Here is a 21293-nt window from a genome sequence, read left to right as displayed (position 1 = left end):
CCCTGGTCGCACTTATTCTACGCTCCCTCCACGCCATTATCACCCCCCTAATTGTGCACATGGATGATAAGGTCCTTTCTGATGATATCTCAACATCACACACGAGAAACCTTTTGTAAGAACTTGTTTTCCGAACCTCTTAAACCCTTCCGGAGCTTGAGGTCTCCTAGTCGTGCGGCCTCCGGGGCTTACAGGAGAGTTGTCAGACCGGGCAAGCAGCCGGTAGCCTGGCCTCGTCATGTAGATGACCCACCGGGAACCCAATCGCTCATATACTAATGACCCCCCAAAATGTTCCCAGAAAACGCCAACATTTCCGACTCATTTATGTGCAGAACCGTAGACGGACTTCAATAGACAGTATCAGGGTATGTTCTTGGACAGGATCATTAGTGGACTAGTTGACCCTAATCCTTCAGATCTTCCTAAAATAACTTTGGTCACAAAAGCTGGAGCCGCGTTTTTTCCTGAGACCTTCTTCGGTGGAACTGCTCATGTGGAAATACAATAATTTTGCACCAATTGTGTCGATGATGAAACACTTGTGCTCCATGATTGCTGTCACTGCCGCGTCGCCGGAGAATGTCCAAACCTTCACCTGCTTCTTCTGACCTGCTTTGCTCCAGGATTTGCACGCCTTGGATTTTGCACTTTATCCCATTCTCTCCGCATGTATTGGACTCTTTCTTTGTACGGCATGATAAGAAATTCCATCTGCCTTTCTGTCTACCTCTTTGCCCGGTCTTGGCGAGTGATCGTGGTTTATGGTGGTTGCCTTGCACTGACGTGTCTTGCTCTCTCTCGCCCCGGTGATGCGGGTGCTGTCTCCGATGCATGCTTTTCTGAATGCCTCTTTGCAAGTCCAGCAGTTTCCTGCGTTCCGTAAATCGGTAAGACCCAAAACATACCAAGGTCTTCCCATAAGGTGTGATCTGTGGTTCATCAACCATGATGTTTATTGTCTACCAAGGTTGCTTACGTTGGACCTTCCCATTTTGCTAAAATGGTCCTCAAAAAAGTTGTCTGGGTGTTGTGGCAATCAGCCGTAACCTTCAGCAGGTGCTCAATTCTCCTGCAGCGCCATCGCTAGGTAATTGAAGTATTACATGGTGCCCATTGACAGCAGTTCACATAATGCATGCATGGATGGGACGCTGGAGGAAGATGTGCTCTTTCTGGTCACTCCCCGTAGAAGATCCAAAGGAGAATGCAATAGGGTCAGCGAATATTAATGGACGTTTATACCCCAACTCTTTCAGAGCTGTAATTTTGGCAAACACGAGGGGGGTGCAAATAGTCTGAGGGTCTCGCCTGCTCCTTGTCCTGGGAAAAAAAAAGCAAATAAGAACAAACTCCAGGAAGGGTCCTGAACATTCCCCCTAAATCTGCCCCCATATCTAGTGCCACATTCTTACATCCTGGAGGATCCTCTTGACCGGTGTTCAGTCCTCTCTTTAGAAAAGGATTTACTGTCCTTAACGACGTGACGTGCCGATGGGTTATGATCCCCTGTAAACATGTCCGGATGGCGATTTACAGGGTCATATACACCGGAGCACTGGATCATAACTTTTCTGAACACCGGCCAAAGCACGGCAGCCTACGCCAACATGTTTCTATTTGTGGTCTCTTTATTACTAGCAAAGTACAGCTGTTTCATTGTAAAAAAGGATCGTTGGAGTAGCTGGAGGTCCGTAGTGAGACCCTCAACTTTCCGTCATCCGAGGCAGCAGGCTTCTGCTCGAGTCTCATATCTAAATACCCTGCTGAGGCGAAACCCATCGCTGATGGTCCCCGCTGAGGCCAAGCAGCTCGCTGATGGTCCCCGCTGAGGCCAAGCAGCTCGCTGATGGTCCCCGCTGAGGCCAAGCAGCTCGCTGATGGTCCCCGCTGAGGCCAAGCAGCTCGCTGATGGTCCCCGCTGAGGCCAAGCAGCTCGCTGATGGTCCCCGCTGTGGCCAAGCAGCCCGCTGATGGTCCCCACTGAGGCCAAACAGCGAGCTAATGGTCCCCCCGAGGCCAAGCAGCTCGCTGATGGTCCCCAATGAGGCCAAGCAGCTTGCTGATGGTCCCTGCTGAGGCGAAACCCATCGCTGATGGTCCCCGCTGAGGCCAAGCAGCTCGCTTATGGTCCCCGCTGAGGCCAAGCAGCTCACTCATGGTCCCTACTGAGGCTAGCAGCTCGCTGATGGTCCCCCCTAGGCCAAGCAGCTCGCTGATGATCCCCACTGAGGCCAAGCAGCTCGCTGATGGTCCCCACCGAGGCCAAGCAGCTTGCTGATGGTCCCCACCGAGGCCAAGCAGCTTGCTGATGGTCCCCACCGAGGCCAAGCAGCTTGCTGATGGTCCCCACTGAGGCCAAGCAGCTCACTGATGGTCCCCACTGAGGCCAAGCAGCTTGCTGATGATCCCCACTGAGGCCAAGCAGCTCACTAATGGTACCCCGAGGCCAAGCAGCTCGCTGATGGTCCCCACTGAGGCCAAGCAGCTCGCTGATGGTCCCCACTGAGGCCAAGCAGCTTGCTGATGGTCCCCACTGAGGCCAAGCAGCTTGCTGATGGTCCCCACTGAGGCCAAGCAGCTCACTGATGGTCCCCACTGAGGCCAAGCAGCTTGCTGATGGTCCCCACTGAGGCCAAGCAGCTTGCTGATGGTCCCCACTGAGGCCAAGCAGCTTGCTGATGGTCCCCACTGAGGCCAAGCAGCTCACTGATGGTCCCCACTGAGGCCAAGCAGCTTGCTGATGATCCCCACTGAGGCCAAGCAGCTTGCTGATGATCCCCACTGAGGCCAAGCAGCTCGCTGATGATCCCCACTGAGGCCAAGCAGCTCGCTGATGGTCCCCACTGAGGCCAAGCAGCTCACTGATGGTCCCCACTGAGGCCAAGCAGCTTGCTGATGGTCCCTACTGAGGCCAAGCAGCTCGCTCATGGTCCCTACTGAGGCTAGCAGCTCGCTCATGGTCCCTGCTGAGTCCAAGCAGCTCGCTGATGATCCCCACTGAGGCCAAGCAGCTCGTTGATGGTCCCCAGTGAGGCCAAGCAGCTTGCTGATGGTCCCTGCTGAGGCGAAACCCATCGCTGATGGTCCCCGCTGAGGCCAAGCAGCTCGCTGATGGTCCCCACTGAGGCCAAGCAGCTCACTGATGGTCCCCACTGAGGCCAAGCAGCTTGCTGATGGTCCCTACTGAGGCCAAGCAGCTCGCTCATGGTCCCTACTGAGGCTAGCAGTTCGCTGATGGTCCCTGCTGAGTCCAAGCAGCTCGCTGATGATCCCCACTGAGGCCAAGCAGCTAGTTGATGGTCCCCAGTGAGGCCAAGCAGCTTGCTGAGGGTCCCTGCTGAGGCCAAGCAGCTCGCTGATGATCCCCACTGAGGCCAAGCAGCTCACTGATGGTCCCCACTGAGGTCAAGCAGCTCACTGATGGTCCCCACTGAGGTCAAGCAGCTCACTGATGGTCCCCACTGAGGCCAAGCAGCTCACTGATGATCCCCACTGAGGCCAAGCAGCTCACTGATGGTCCCCACTGAGGCCAAGCAGCTCGCTGATGATCCCCACTGAGGCCAAGCAGCTCACTGATGGTCCCCACTGAGGCCAAGCAGCTCGCTCATGGTCCCTGCTGAGGCCAAGCAGCTCGCTGATAGTCACCTCTGCACCCAGCGTCAGGGCACGTGCCCTAACAGTTCCTCCCCTCCTAGATGATGAGGAAGCTCTTCTGTCTCATAATACGAGAAAAGGAGAGAACGTCTAAAGGACGAGGTTTGTTAGATTAAATCTCACAATAAAAGTAATCTTTCCAAAACTCCTTGTTTCCTGCTATTGGTGCAGTTAATCCCATAAGATTACACCACAGAGGAAAAAATAACAGAATCACCTTAAAGGGAAAGTGTCGTCAGAAAGCGACTTATTGTTTTAATCAGGCTGTTATGGTAAATGCATTTTTTTAAATGCCGAGATGGAGAGCAGGATTCAGCGCTGTCTTTGCCGTCATGTTGAATCAAGAAATGTGTCCTAAAACAAATAATTTACACAAGACGTTTTGACCTTTTTCAGGTTTTTACACAAAAGGAGAGGAGGTGAGCTGTGACCATTGTGAATGGTGGATCCTGTTTTATCTACTGTATATAGAGGTGTTATCAGTCATTGTACAGGAGGAGGTGAGCTGTGATATCACTTATTGGGAATGGTGGATCCCGTGTTATCTACTGTATATAGAGGTGTTATCAGTCATTGTACAGGAGGAGGAGGTGAGCTGTGATATCACCTATTGGGAATGGTGGATCCCGTGTTATCTACTGTATATAGAGGTGTTATCAGTCATTGTACAGGAGGAGGAGAGCTGTGACATCACCTATTGGGAATGGTGGATCCCGTGTTATCTACTGTATATAGAGGTGTTATCAGTCATTGTACAGGAGGAGGAGGTGAGATGTGACATCACCTATTGTGAATGGTGGATCCTGTGTTATCTACTGTATATAGAGGTGTTATCAGTCATTGTACGGGAGGAGGAGGAGGTGAGCTGTGACATCACCTATTGTGAATGGTGGATCCTGTGTTATCTACTGTATATAGAGGTGTTATCAGTCATTATACAGGAGGAGGAGGAGGTGAGCTGTGACATCACCTATTGGGAATGGTGGATCCCGTGTTATCTACTGCAGGGTTCCCCAACTCCAGTCCTCAAGGCCCACCAACAGGTCATGTTTTCAGGATTTCCTTAGTATTACACAGGTGATAATTGCATCACCTGCACAGGCAATAATTCCATCACCTGTGCAATACTAAGGAAATCCTGAAAACATGACCTGTTGGTGGGCCTTGAGGACTGGAGTTGGGGAACCCTGATCTACTGTATATAGAGGTGTTATCAGTCATTGTACAGGAGGAGGAGGTGAGCGGTGATATCACCTATTGTGAATGGTGGATCCCGTGTTATCTACTGTATATAGAGGTGTTATCAGTCATTGTACAGGAGGAGGAGAGCTGTGACATCACTTATTGGGAATGGTGGATCCCGTGTTATCTACTGTATATAGAGGTGTTATCAGTCATTGTACAGGAGGAGGAGGTGAGCTGTGACATCACCTATTGTGAATGGTGGATCCTGTGTTTTCTACTGTATATAGAGGTGTTATCAGTCATTGTACAGGAGGAGGAGGTGAGCGGTGATATCACCTATTGTGAATGGTGGATCCCGTGTTATCTACTGTATATAGAGGTGTTATCAGTCATTGTACAGGAGGAGGAGAGCTGTGACATCACCTATTGGGAATGGTGGATCCCGTGTTATCTACTGTATATAGAGGTGTTATCAGTCATTGTACAGGAGGAGGAGGTGAGCGGTGATATCACCTATTGTGAATGGTGGATCCTGTGTTATCTACTGTATATAGAGGTGTTATCAGTCATTGTACAGGAGGAGGAGAGCTGTGACATCACCTATTGGGAATGGTGGATCCCGTGTTATCTACTGTATATAGAGGTGTTATCAGTCATTGTACAGGAGGAAGAGAAGGTGAGCTGTATTTAGAGGTGTTATCAGTCATTGTACAGGAGGAAGAGAAGGTGAGCTGTATTTAGAGGTGTTATCAGTCATTATACAGGAGGAGGAGGTCAGCTGTATATAGAGGGGTTATCAGGTGTTCTCCTGTCTGTTTTGATAGTGAGACTGCTGAAAAGTCAGATGTACAGTATAGGAAGTGAGATTCTAATATGTCTAGTGACATCTCTGAAAATTGCGAGTTTTTTTTTATTTCATATATAGATGGTGATATGGAAAATTGAAAAAAAAATGAACGTAAAAATTAAATTGAAACAACGGGTCGCTTTCTTTCACCTTATTCCCCTTAAATCACCTGAATATGTCATGTAATTGCGAAAATTAATTATTTTCATTGCTAGTGCTCAGTCTTAATCCAACTCTCTTAATTGTACTATCCACAATGACCTATAATAACATGAAGGTGTAGAAATATGCTCAATACACTCCTGGCAAGAGAGTGTTAAAGGGGTTGTCTGGGATTAGAAAAACATGGCTGCCTTTATTCTAAAAACAGCGTCACCTCTGTCTACAGGTTGTGTCTGGTATTGCAGCTCCGCAACATTTACTTTAATAGACCTGAGCTGCAATACCAGACACAACCTGTAGACAGGGTGGCGCTAGTTTTAAAAGAAGGCAGCCATGTTTTTTCTAGTCTTGGACAACCCATTAAAGTCGTTTTATAACTTTGCCTGGTATAAAAGTTATAAAAGTTTACGTTTAAAGGACCCATCATAACTTGTGTAACAGACCTGGATCACGGTGAATTGCAGTCTCTGACGGCATCCTGGATGGATATAGTCACTCATAGTGCTGCAATGGCTGCTGCCGCCTACGGACGTGCAAAAGTTGACATTTTGGCTACATAATGCAATGAGGGTTACACTATTATAATAATATGGTAGAAGCAGGAGCCGCTCGTATCTGCGGTACTGTTATAGGAAGAAAAACACTCAAAAAATGTTCAGCCGGTCATGAGCCAATGTGAGGTTTCATCCACCATCCTGAGGTCCAGGCTGGAGGTCTCCACAGCTCCATACTGACCCCCATCTCTCCTGACAGTAATGAGGCCAAGCAGGAGACCGAACCTGACATCGATGTTTGGGAGATCCTTCGTAAAGCGCCCCCCTCCGAGTATGAGAAGATCGCTTTCCAGTACGGGATCACCGATCTCCGAGGGCTCCTGAAACGTCTGAAGAAGATGAAGAAAGAGGAGAAGAAGAGTGAAGGTGAGGAGGAGGTCTTAGCACACATTCATCCTAAAATATACGATAAGTGAGAAACGGACGATAATGTGCCGATCTGCTGATGGACAATATTCAGGAGATTAAGAGTCCAATGGCCAAAGATTAAAGCGAACCCCGAAAATGTTCATTCTGTGGGCTGGATGTTATAGAGGAGGAGATGCGGAGCAAATTATATATTACTTTGTAGGAAAAGGTTCAGTAGAACATTTATATTACTAATGGAAACTTTAATTCTGGATTTAGGAGTCCAGTGGGCGGGACCTAGACTGTCAGTCTCTTAGTAAGACCACCCACTGGACTCCTAAGCTCAGAAAGAGCAGTGTTTTCAATCAGTAAAAAAACAAGTTATTCTGAATCCTTTCCCACAAAACTTTATATCAGTCTGCTCGGCTCTAACTGGATGACAAGTATATAGTAAAATGCGCCCAAGTTATTATCACTGATCGCTTCTCATCTTTTATGCTGTGGATCGGAAAATAAAACCCACACAGATTTCTGATCTTTATTGCTGGTCTTCTGGGATAAACCGTAGTAAAGGTGTCAGGTCCTGGAGACCCCATGTCTCCCTCTAAGACCCACAAACCTTTTTCTTGAAAAATGGGGAGTCCAGAACCCCAAAAAAATACAAATTTAGCACAGATGTGGCCTGTACTAAAATTCTAAACAGAAGTCCCCCAACCTGATGAGGTGACCACGGACCACCACATCCAGGCGGCCAATTAATGGAGAATTTGGTGTGCAGTAAATTGTGTCCGATTTATAGAATCATACAATCGTAGATTTATAGAGACTGAGCTTTGCTGGTGTCAAAAATAACCCAACATTTCACAACCGCTTGTTTGTTAAATGATTCTGTTGTTACTGAAGTTTGGGATTGTGCAAGTGTAACCGCCCGCCCGGCCTTTCACCAAATTGTATGAATGTAGGACGGTATTATTTATTTGCACTACAGAATATGTGTAACTGGTCCTATACGGGGAAACCTTCGGTTCTTGAGTCCTATTCGAACTCTGGAATACTGAGGAGAACAACAGTAATGATCCCAATAACTCTCCCACTTGTAGGAAACTTCTCGCATACAATCAGGCCTTATGACTCGCTTGCTTTGCACAGTCCTTTTTGGATCAAAGAGTTGCTGAAAATTTGAGTGTAAAGTCAACAGCGCAAAAGGGCAACTTGGACAAACCTTGGCAGGTCCCAGAGAGTCTTCACCCTTATACCCCTATACAGAGATCTGCATATAGAGCTAGGCCCCCTCGGGTTGTGTCCACGGAGTAGCTCCCACGAAGTCTTCACCCTTATACCCCTATACAGAGATCTGGATATAGAGTAAGGCCCCCTCGGGTTGTGTCCATGGAGTAGCTCCCACGAAGTCTTCACCCTTATACCCCTATACAGAGATCTGGATATAGAGCAAGGCCCCCTCGGGTTGTGTCCACGGAGTAGCTCCCACGAAGTCTTCACCCTTATACCCCTATACAGAGATCTGGATATAGAGCAAGGCCCCCTCGGGTTGTGTCCACGGAGTAGCTCCCACGAAGTCTTCACCCTTATACCCCTATACAGAGATCTGGATATAGAGCAAGGCCCCCTCGGGTTGTGTCCACAGAGTAGCTCCCACGAAGTCTTCACCCTTATACCCCTATACAGAGATCTGGATATAGAGCAAGGCCCCCTCGGGTTGTGTCCACGGAGTAGCTGCTGGCCGGAGAATTGAGATTGAGGCAAGGATAGTCAAATATCTGGGAAGGGAAAACCCAGGACCAAAACACATGACAAAACCACAGTCAGTGGAACAGCCGGGGTCTGATACCAGTTGGACAGACCAAAACTAAGTTAGAAAGGCTAAAGCCAGGGGAGATAGCTGACAAAATTAGGATCAAAACGCGTCAGAATCAGGATATCAAGTCACAACAGCACCAGAGATGTCAGAAGTTAACTCCCCAGAATTTCTGGCAATGTTCATCAGTATGCTGGGAGTTTAAGTAAGGTGTGGTTCTGCACAATTGTCCACTTCTGCTGAGCTGCTGGACAGCACACACCCATTCTGCCTGACTGGGCAGTACCACAAGTACCAGCCATACTCGTATCTCAGGCTGTATAGTGTCTGCGCTGCCCTGACACCTCATCCACCAACCAGCGCCACCCGCAGGGTGAATACAGAGGTGCCTGGTGACAGAAGCTGACATGACCAGGGGATGTCCAGGTACCATGACATCACTCTTCCTCCATGATCAATGTGACATCACTCCAAAACAAAAAATCCATTTCCAGTGACCATATATTCTGCTCCCAAATAGTAAATGATCCCTTTAAGATTTACTGAAAGTCTAATGTCTACGGCTTCACACGTGATGGCAGTAGGTCGAAGACTCGTTTCGCTGACCGCTATTTTTCCCGTCTCCTCCGTACACATGCATGCTCGGCTCGGGCGGCATCTTTATTCCAATAAAAGAGGGTAAGTTGCCTCCGGACAGAGGATCCCGCCACGTTAAAAGTCAACGTGACAACCCTTCTATAACACGAAACCGGCCATCGATAAGAGAATCAAGAAGGATCCGTAAACAGGAGATCGTCAGCCGATCCTCCTGCCACAACAGGAACGGTCAGACATGACTTTGACAGATGCTGCTCAGGGTGATCGAAAGTTTTTTGCCATTTTGGGTTGTGAAGTTCTTTGGTCGTCACCGACAATTGTTTTTCACGCCATCTCTTTAGCTTTCCTGAAGAAGCTGGATGCCGCGTACCAAGTGGATAAGGGCCAGAAGATGAAGCTGGTTGTAGAAGTGGCGAATCCTGATGCCGAGGTGAAATGGCTGAAGAACGGCCAGGAGCTGCGCGTTACTGGAAGGTAGGACCTGATTATGGGGAGACCGGCCAAGTAGCCCACCCAAAATTCCAAATCGGGGGGCTAAAAGTATTGACAGACTTGAAGTAACGTGTTGATTTGGGCGATATATGGGGGGAGATTATTTCAGTGCTGATAATTGGGCGTTATATGGAGGTAAGTGTTTAGCGCGTGGATAGTAGTATTATTAGTATGTTGTACTTTACGGTACTGTGACTATCCTGCATCCATACCAGGTCACCAGGCCCCTCCATGAAGTGTGTTGTATCGGGGTCTCCACAGACTTTGACCTTCCACCAAGCATGGAAAATTGTCAGTATGTTCGGCCCTGTCTGTGCCATGTGGCTGTCATGTCTGATGCCGACATAACGAAGAATTATGGAGGCGTCAGGGGAGGGCACCCCCATTATAGTATTATAAACCTCCAAGTGGCATTTATATAGTTATAATCACACCTGTATGTAATAAATGACTGAGCGCATGGAGATGACCGTTCCTAGAATACTTAACCCATACGTCGTCTTCTCTCCTCTATTATTTGCCGTCTTCCTTTGCGCCTCGATGGATCGATCTGAAACGGTTACTGATCCTTCAGCAAGTAAGTTCTCCGATATATTCTTGAGATGTCCGTGTGTCTGACGTCAGTATGGTGAGATCCTATCAGGTCACCGAGGGCTAAATCTGCGCGATCCTAGCACAGCACCTGCCGGACACCTGCAAACTCTACCTATCCTTCCTGATTCACTTACTTCTATCTCGATGGGATGTTTGCGCGAACGAGTCTGCACAATTATTTTCTGCAAGTGCATGCACTCATTCGCCCCCATATGTGTGTACGGTTTGCAGTCCGTGAAATGGCACAGCGCCACACTGTGTTGAGGCCACTCTCGGTACTGCAGCTCTGATTACATTCACTTCAATAGGAGCTGCAGTACCAAAAACGGGCACCTTTGTAGGGGGGGGGGGTATGCCATTACAATGACAAGCTTTAGGTTCAGGGACCTGCACTGATCCTGATCCTTGCAGTTTCGGCCGGTCATCCACCGTGCAGGGGAACTGCAGCGTGGCACTATTAAAGCCAAACATATACTCCTTTTTCTTTATGACATCCTCCCTTATTTTGGACTATTTTAAGGACTCTCGGTCCTTTCTTAAGGTTAAAGGGACCGGTGTGAAGAAGCAGCACGTGTGATTGTCCTCAGTAGGAGTCTGGAGACGTCAGTCATTTCTTTCTCCCTACTTGTCACCACTTTAATTTTACCCAGCGCGAGATACTTGTGCCGTCCTTAATTATCTGCCTAAGTGCTTCACGTAAACCCGTCTGTCAATGACTGGATGAGGCAGAGGAAAGAGAAGCTGAAGATCCCTGCGGCCGACTCGTCCATAGTCACGGTCATACCCGTATGTACAAGGCAAAGTGGCCTGCTGGCGCCTCCCATTGGCAGCCGGCGCACAGGCACTTGCCCCGCCATAGTATTAATAAGCCACAGCCTCCATGCTAATCTATACCCTGACCGCCCATCTGTAATACTGCACCGGCCACAACTGCTCCATTTTCCCCTGAGGGTGTAGAAGAAGCGGCCCGGAGTATTGGGTATTTTACCGTACAATTAAAGGGACTGTCTTCTTTGACAATCTTTTTACAAAAAAGAAGTGATACTTACCTTATTCATTCTCTTTTTGACAGGTCCCCTGCCGGTCTCTGCTTCCTATTCCCTCTCTGTACATGGGAAATGACTCTTCAGCCAATCACTGGCTACAGTGGTCACCCTCCTCAGCCTGTGATTGGCCTCACTGGTCACATGACCCTGCATTGGGCCATTATTGCTGTAGTAGGAAGTAAAGACTGGCGGGGTACCAGTGTCTGAGCGTATGCGAGCGCGCGTGTAGGTGGGGGCTTCTTTTATTTAGATTTTTTAACCAGTCATCCCCACCCCGTTAACCTGGACAATGTGTAGTACTGCAGTTCATGGGATGAGCTGCAATACCAAGCATAGCCCATGGAGACGCTGTTTCTAGAAAAAAATACTTTTTTCTAACTTTGTGCATCTCACTTAATGTGTCGGCTGCGATAATTGAAGGTATAAGTGGTACGGCCTGTGCTATACTATGGCACAGGAGGACGAGCGGCAGCACCAGCCAGGACATGCATAGACCGAACCTGTCAGCGCTCCGTGATATTCACATTCTCATTTTTGTTTCTCAGATACATCTTTGAGAGCATCGGGAATAAAAGGATTTTGACCATTAACAACTGCTCGCTGGCGGACGACGCGGCGTACACGTGTGTGATAGGAGAGGAGAAGTGCTTCACCGAGCTCTTCGTCAGAGGTTTGTATCACACGTAAAGTCCATCATCATCATCCTCCATTGTAATGATCTTGTGTTTCCAAAGACAATGAGAACAGCACAATATTGTGCAAACCAAAGTCTGGTATCCATCAATATCACCATGCTGATGGTTTCCATGCAGCAACAAGAGCTATTTTGCTTCGACCCAAAGTAACTGGTTCCTGAAAAAGCAAAAAGATGAATAGAGATATTTTGCAAAGATGCCAGACTTTGCTTTTGGTCACTTGCGATCATATTTTGCAGGTGATGGAAGGTGTCAGACGTGTCAACGTTGCAAAAATGTTTTCATCAAGACTTATTTTTCGTTTGCACTTTGTCGTGTTACATGCTGCCCCTTCAGACAATTATATTCCTATAGCCTATAAGGTGTCGCTCCACTTCTGATATTCATTGCCCGGTCGAAACCTGCCACATAATCAGTTCTTCTTCCTCGGGATTTGAGCAAATTCGATGGTTTTCACAGTGATCAGTGCAGCATACAGCAATGTAATCACATGAGGGCACAGGTCACTTCCCACACAAAAATCAACACATTCACCTCCTGCTGTTGCCGAGATCCTAACACCATAAGAGGAGGAATATGATTGAGTAATGTGCTGTGTTCTGGTGCAGAGCCGCCGGTGCTGATCCTGCGTCCTCTGGAAGATCAAGCCGTGATGGTCGGAGAAAGAGTGGAGTTTGAATGTGAAGTGTCAGAGGAAGGAGCGCAGGTGAAGTGGTAAGTGACCATGGACCGTGGCGTGATAAGTATATAATACACACGTGGTCAGAATTGTTGTTACCCCTCGTTTAATGAAAGAAAAACCCACAATGGTCACAGAAATAACCAGAATCTGACAAAAAGTAATAATAAATTACAAATCTATGAAAATGAACAGATGACGGTCAGACATTGCTTCTCTGCTTCCACAGAATTTTAAAAACAATGAACCTCCTGAAATCGGCCTGGAGAGAAATGATGTTTCTTCTTCTTCTTCTTCTTCTTCTTCTTCTTCTTAACTTAATATTTGTTGAACCTTTTGCGGCGATCACTGCGATCAGACGATTCCTGTAACTGTCAATGAGACTTCTGCACCTCTCGACAGGTATTTTGGAGACTCCTCATGAGCAAACTGCTCCAGTTGTCTCGTGGTTGAAGGTCGCCTTTTCCAGACTGTTTCAGCTCTTTCCAAAGATGCTCAATAGGATTTCGGTCAGGACTCATAGAAGCCACTTCAGAATAGTCCGATGTTTTCCTCTTCGTCATTCTTGGGTGTTGTTAGCTGTGTGTTTTGGGTCATTATTCTGTTGCAAGACCCATGTCCTGCGACTGAGACCAAGCTTTCTGACACTGGGCAGCACATTTCTCTCTAGAATCCCTTTATAGTCTTGAGATTTCATTGTACCCTGCACAGATTCAAGACACCCTGTGCCAGATGCAGCAAAGCAACCCCAGAACATAACAGAGCCTCCACCATGTTTCACAGTAGGGACAGTGTTCTTTTCTTGATATGCTTCATTTTTCCGTCTGTGAACATAGAGCTGATGTGCCTTGCCAAAAACTTCCCTTTGTGTCTCATCTGTCCATAGGACATTCTCCCAGAAGCTTTGTGGCTTGTCAACATGTAGTTTCGCAAATTCCAGTCTACTATTCTTATGATTTTTTTTCAACAATGGTGTTCTCCCATGAAGTCCACTTTGGTTGAAACAACGACGGATGGTGCGATCTGACACTGATGTTCCTTGAGCTTGTAGTTCACCTTTAATCTCTTTAGAAGTTATCCTGGGCTCTTTTGTTACCATTCGTATTATCTGTCTCTTTGATTTGTCATCCATTTTCCACGTCCAGGGAGGTTGTCTACAGTCCCATGGATATTAAATTTCTGAATAATATGTGTAACTGTAGTCACAGGAACATCAAGCTGCTTGGAGACGGTCTTATAACCTTTAACATGCTTGTCTATAATTTTCTTTCTAATCTCCTGAGATAACTCTTTCCTTTGCTTCCTCTGGTCCATGTTGAGTGTCGTACACACCATGTTACCAAACAGCACAGTGAGTATCTGTAGCCCTATATACAGCACAGTGAGTATCTGTAGTCCTATATACAGCACAGTGAGTATCTGTAGCTCTATATACAGCACAGTGAGTATCTGTAGCCCTATATACAGCACAGTGAGTATCTGTAGCTCTATATACAGCACAGTGAGTATCTGTAGCCCTATATACAGCACAGTGAGTATCTGTAGCCCTATATACAGGCACAGTGAGTATCTGTAGCCCTATACACAGGCACAGTGAGTATCTGTAGCCCTATATACAGGCACAGTGAGTATCTGTAGCCCTATATACAGCACAGTGAGTATCTGTAGCCCTATATCCAGCACAGTGAGTATCTGTAGCCCTATATACAGGCACAGTGAGTATCTGTAGCCCTATATACAGGCACAGTGAGTATCTGTAGCCCTATATACAGCACAGTGAGTATCTGTAGCCCTATATACAGCACAGTGAGTATCTGTAGCCCTATATACAGGCACAGTGAGTATCTGTAGCTCTATATACAGGCACAGTGAGTATCTGTAGCCCTACATACAGCACAGTGAGTATCTGTAGCTCTATATACAGGCACAGTGAGTATCTGTAGCTCTATATACAGGCACAGTGAGTATCTGTAGCCCTATATACAGGCACAGTGAGTATCTGTAGCTCTATATACAGGCACAGTGAGTATCTGTAGCCCTATATACAGGCACAGTGAGTATCTGTAGCCCTATATACAGCACAGTGAGTATCTGTAGCCCTACATACAGCACAGTGAGTATCTGTAGCCCTATATACAGGCACAGTGAGTATCTGTAGCCCTATATACAGCACAGTGAGTATCTCTAGCTCTATATACAGCACAGTGAGTATCTGTAGCCCTATATACAGGCACAGTGAGTATCTGTAGCCCTATATACAGACACAGTGAGTATCTGTAGCCCTATATACAGCACAGTGAGTATCTGTAGCCCTATATACAGGCACAGTGAGTATCTGTAGCCCTATATACAGCACAGTGAGTATCTGTAGCCCTATATACAGCACAGTGAGTATCTGTAGCCCTATATACAGCACAGTGAGTATCTGTAGCCCTATATACAGCACAGTGAGTATCTGTAGCCCTATATACAGGCACAGTGAGTATCTGTAGCCCTATATACAGCACAGTGAGTATCTGTAGCCCTATATACAGCACAGTGAGTATCTGTAGCTCTATATACAGGCACAGTGAGTATCTGTAGCTCTATATACAGGCACAGTGAGTATCTGTAGCCCTATATACAGGCACAGTGAGTATCTGTAGCCCTATATACAGCACAGTGAGTATCTGTAGCCCTATATACAGCACAGTGAGTATCTGTAGCCCTATATACAGGCACAGTGAGTATCTGTAGCTCTATATACAGGCACAGTGAGTATCTGTAGCTCTATATACAGGCACAGTGAGTATCTGTAGCTCTATATACAGCAAAGTGAGTATCTGTAGTCCTATATACAGCACAGTGAGTATCTGTAGCCCTATATACAGGCACAGTGAGTATCTGTAGCCCTATATACAGCACGGTGAGTATCTGTAGCCCTATATACAGCACAGTGAGTATCTCTAGCCCTATATACAGGCACAGTGAGTATCTGTAGCTCTATATACAGCACAGTGAGTATCTGTAGCTCTATATACAGCACAGTGAGTATCTGTAGCCCTATATACAGGCACAGTGAGTATCTGTAGCCCTATATACAGCACAGTGAGTATCTGTAGCTCTATATACAGCACAGTGAGTATCTGTAGCCCTATATACAGGCACAGTGAGTATCTGTAGCCCTATATACAGCACAGTGAGTATCTGTAGCCCTATATACAGCACAGTGAGTATCTGTAGTCCTATATACAGGCACAGTGAGTATCTGTAGCTCTATATACAGCACAGTGAGTATCTGTAGCTCTATATACAGGCACAGTGAGTATCTGTAGCTCTATATACAGCACAGTGAGTATCTGTAGTCCTATATACAGGCACAGTGAGTATCTGTAGCTCTATATACAGGCACAGTGAGTATCTGTAGCCCTATATACAGGCACAGTGAGTATCTGTAGCTCTATATACAGGCACAGTGAGTATCTGTAGCCCTATATACAGGCACAGTGAGTATCTGTAGCCCTATATACAGCACAGTGAGTATCTGTAGCCCTACATACAGCACAGTGAGTATCTGTAGCCCTATATACAGGCACAGTGAGTATCTGTAGCCCTATATACAGCACAGTGAGTATCTCTAGCTCTATATACAGCACAGTGAGTATCTGTAGCCCTATATACAGGCACAGTGAGTATCTGTAGCCCTATATACAGACACAGTGAGTATCTGTAGCCCTATATACAGCACAGTGAGTATCTGTAGCCCTATATACAGGCACAGTGAGTATCTGTAGCCCTATGTACAGCACAGTGAGTATCTGTAGCCCTATATACAGCACAGTGAGTATCTGTAGCCCTATATACAGCACAGTGAGTATCTGTAGCCCTATATACAGCACAGTGAGTATCTGTAGCCCTATATACAGGCACAGTGAGTATCTGTAGCCCTATATACAGCACAGTGAGTATCTGTAGCCCTATATACAGCACAGTGAGTATCTGTAGCTCTATATACAGGCACAGTGAGTATCTGTAGCTCTATATACAGGCACAGTGAGTATCTGTAGCCCTATATACAGGCACAGTGAGTATCTGTAGCCCTATATACAGCACAGTGAGTATCTGTAGCCCTATATACAGCACAGTGAGTATCTGTAGCCCTATATACAGGCACAGTGAGTATCTGTAGCTCTATATACAGGCACAGTGAGTATCTGTAGCTCTATATACAGGCACAGTGAGTATCTGTAGCTCTATATACAGCAAAGTGAGTATCTGTAGTCCTATATACAGCACAGTGAGTATCTGTAGCCCTATATACAGGCACAGTGAGTATCTGTAGCCCTATATACAGCACGGTGAGTATCTGTAGCCCTATATACAGCACAGTGAGTATCTCTAGCCCTATATACAGGCACAGTGAGTATCTGTAGCTCTATATACAGCACAGTGAGTATCTGTAGCTCTATATACAGCACAGTGAGTATCTGTAGCCCTATATACAGGCACAGTGAGTATCTGTAGCCCTATATACAGCACAGTGAGTATCTGTAGCTCTATATACAGCACAGTGAGTATCTGTAGCCCTATATACAGGCACAGTGAGTATCTGTAGCCCTATATACAGCACAGTGAGTATCTGTAGCCCTATATACAGCACAGTGAGTATCTGTAGTCCTATATACAGGCACAGTGAGTATCTGTAGCTCTATATACAGCACAGTGAGTATCTGTAGCTCTATATACAGGCACAGTGAGTATCTGTAGCTCTATATACAGCACAGTGAGTATCTGTAGTCCTATATACAGGCACAGTGAGTATCTGTAGCTCTATATACAGCACAGTGAGTATCTGTAGCTCTATATACAGGCACAGTGAGTATCTGTAGCTCTATATACAGGCACAGTGAGTATCTGTAGCCCTATATACAGCACAGTGAGTATCTGTAGCTCTATATACAGCACAGTGAGTATCTGTAACCCTATATACAGCACAGTGAGTATCTGTAGCTCTATATACAGGCACAGTGAGTATCTGTAGCTCTATATACAGGCACAGTGAGTATCTGTAGCCCTATATACAGGCACAGTGAGTATCTGTAGCTCTATATACAGGCACAGTGAGTATCTGTAGCTCTATATACAGCACAGTGAGTATCTGTAGCCCTATATACAGGCACAGTGAGTATCTGTAGCCCTATATACAGCACAGTGAGTATCTGTAGCCCTATATACAGCACAGTGAGTATCTGTAGTCCTATATACAGGCACAGTGAGTATCTGTAGCTCTATATACAGCACAGTGAGTATCTGTAGCTCTATATACAGCACAGTGAGTATCTGTAGGTCTATATACAGCACAGTGAGTATCTCTAGTCCTATATACAGGCACAGTGAGTATCTGTAGCTCTATATACAGCACAGTGAGTATCTGTAGCTCTATATACAGGCACAGTGAGTATCTGTAGCTCTATATACAGGCACAGTGAGTATCTGTAGCCCTATATACAGGCACAGTGAGTATCTGTAGCTCTATATACAGGCACAGTGAGTATCTGTAGCCCTATATACAGCACAGTGAGTATCTTTAGCCCTATATACAGCACAGTGAGTATCTGTAGCCCTATATACAGGCACAGTGAGTATCTGTAGCCCTATATACAGGCACAGTGAGTATCTGTAGCCCTATATACAGGCACAGTGAGTATCTGTAGCCCTATATACAGGCACAGTGAGTATCTGTAGCCCTATATACAGGCACAGTGAGTATCTGTAGCTCTATATACAGGCACAGTGAGTATCTGTAGCCCTATATACAGCACAGTGAGTATCTGTAGCCCTATATACAGCACAGTGAGTATCTGTAGCCCTACATACAGCACAGTGAGTATCTGTAACCCTATACACAGGCACAGTGAGTATCTGTAGCTCTATATACAGGCACAGTGAGTATCTGTAGCCCTATACACAGGCACAGTGAGTATCTGTAGCCCTATATACAGGCACAGTGAGTATCTGTAGCCCTACATACAGCACAGTGAGTATCTGTAGCCCTATATACAGCACAGTGAGTATCTGTAGCCCTATATACAGGCACAGTGAGTATCTGTAGCCCTATATACAGGCACAGTGAGTATCTGTAGCCCTATATACAGGCACAGTGAGTATCTGTAGCCCTATATACAGCACAGTGAGTATCTGTAGCCCTACATACAGCACAGTGAGTATCTGTAGCCCTATATACAGGCACAGTGAGTATCTGTAGCCCTATATACAGCACAGTGAGTATCTGTAGCTCTATATACAGCACAGTGAGTATCTGTAGCCCTATATACAGCACAGTGAGTATCTGTAGCTCTATATACAGCACAGTGAGTATCTGTAGCCCTATATACAGGCACAGTGAGTATCTGTAGCCCTATATACAGGCACAGTGAGTATCTGTAGCCCTATATACAGCACAGTGAGTATCTGTAGCCCTATATACAGGCACAGTGAGTATCTGTAGCCCTATATACAGCACAGTGAGTATCTGTAGCCCTATATACAGCACAGTGAGTATCTGTAGCCCTATATACAGGCACAGTGAGTATCTGTAGCCCTATATACAGCACAGTGAGTATCTGTAGCCCTATATACAGGCACAGTGAGTATCTGTAGCTCTATATACAGGCACAGTGAGTATCTGTAGCTCTATATACAGGCACAGTGAGTATCTGTAGCCCTATATACAGGCACAGTGAGTATCTGTAGCTCTATATACAGCACAGTGAGTATCTGTAGCCCTATATGCAGGCACAGTGAGTATCTGTAGCTCTATATACAGCACAGTGAGTATCTGTAGCCCTATAATACAGCACAGTGAGTATCTGTAGCTCTATATACAGGCACAGTGAGTATCTGTAGCTCTATATACAGGCACAGTGAGTATCTGTAGCCCTATATACAGCACAGTGAGTATCTGTAGCCCTATATACAGGCACAGTGAGTATCTGTAGCTCTATATACAGCACAGTGAGTATCTGTAGTCCTATATACAGCACAGTGAGTATCTGTAGCCCTATATACAGGCACAGTGAGTATCTGTAGCCCTATATACAGCACGGTGAGTATCTGTAGCCCTATATACAGCACAGTGAGTATCTGTAGCCCTATATACAGGCACAGTGAGTATCTGTAGCTCTATATACAGCACAGTGAGTATCTGTAGCTCTATATACAGCACAGTGAGTATCTGTAGCCCTATATACAGGCACAGTGAGTATCTGTAGCCCTATATACAGCACAGTGAGTATCTGTAGCTCTATATACAGCACAGTGAGTATCTGTAGCCCTATATACAGGCACAGTGAGTATCTGTAGCCCTATATACAGGCACAGTGAGTATCTGTAGCCCTATATACAGCACAGTGAGTATCTGTAGCCCTATATACAGGCACAGTGAGTATCTGTAGCCCTATATACAGCACAGTGAGTATCTGTAGCCCTATATACAGCACAGTGAGTATCTGTAGTCCTATATACAGGCACAGTGAGTATCTGTAGCTCTATATACAGCACAGTGAGTATCTGTAGCTCTATATACAGGCACAGTGAGTATCTGTAGCTCTATATACAGCACAGTGAGTATCTGTAGCTCTATATACAGGCACAGTGAGTATCTGTAGCCCTATATACAGCACAGTGAGTATCTGTAGCCCTATATACAGGCACAGTGAGTATCTGTAGCCCTATATACAGGCACAGTGAGTATCTGTAGCCCTATATACAGGCACAGTGAGTATCTGTAGCCCTATATACAGCACAGTGAGTATCTATATCTCTATATACAGGCACAGTGAGTATCTGTAGCCCTATATACAGGCACAGTGAGTATCTGTAGCCCTATATACAGGCACAGTGAGTATCTGTAGCCCTATATACAGCACAGTGAGTATCTGTAGCCCTACATACAGCACAGTGAGTATCTGTAGCCCTATATACAGGCACAGTGAGTATCTGTAGCCCTATATACAGCACAGTGAGTATCTGTAGCTCTATATACAGCACAGTGAGTATCTGTAGCCCTATATACAGCACAGTGAGTATCTGTAGCTCTATATACAGCACAGTGAGTATCTGTAGCCCTATATACAGGCACAGTGAGTATCTGTAGCCCTATATACAGGCACAGTGAGTATCTGTAGCCCTATATACAGCACAGTGAGTATCTGTAGCCCTATATACAGTCACAGTGAGTATCTGTAGCCCTATATACAGCACAGTGAGTATCTGTAGCCCTATATACAGCACAGTGAGTATCTGTAGCCCTATATACAGCACAGTGAGTATCTGTAGCCCTATATACAGGCACAGTGAGTATCTGTAGCCCTATATACAGCACAGTGAGTATCTGTAGCCCTATATACAGCACAGTGAGTATCTGTAGCTCTATATACAGGCACAGTGAGTATCTGTAGCTCTATATATAGGCACAGTGAGTATCTGTAGCTCTATATACAGCAAAGTGAGTATCTGTAGTCCTATATACAGGCACAGTGAGTATCTGTAGCCCTATATACAGCACGGTGAGTATCTGTAGCCCTATATACAGCACAGTGAGTATCTGTAGCCCTATATACAGGCACAGTGAGTATCTGTAG

At 46.1% G+C, this 21293-nt stretch overlaps 1 protein-coding gene across 1 annotated transcript in view; it reads left to right on the top strand.

Annotated features, from left to right (window-relative positions):
• Positions 1–21293, top strand: part of MYBPC3 (myosin binding protein C3) — a 164693-nt gene that overhangs the window by 44287 nt on the left and 99113 nt on the right. The window contains exons 9-13 of the mRNA XM_073658952.1: positions 6605–6771; positions 9508–9640; positions 10233–10235; positions 11844–11968; positions 12602–12707. Coding sequence (XP_073515053.1) covers positions 6605–6771; positions 9508–9640; positions 10233–10235; positions 11844–11968; positions 12602–12707 — 534 coding nt within the window. The remainder of the gene's footprint in view (positions 1–6604; positions 6772–9507; positions 9641–10232; positions 10236–11843; positions 11969–12601; positions 12708–21293) is intronic.

This window comes from Phyllobates terribilis, unplaced genomic scaffold (assembly GCF_046119375.1).
Source record: "Phyllobates terribilis strain yellow unplaced genomic scaffold, ASM4611937v1 Scaffold_13__5_contigs__length_258822181, whole genome shotgun sequence".
In the NCBI taxonomy this organism is placed as follows: Eukaryota; Metazoa; Chordata; class Amphibia; order Anura; family Dendrobatidae; genus Phyllobates; species Phyllobates terribilis.
This window is presented reverse-complemented; position numbering and strand designations above follow the sequence as displayed.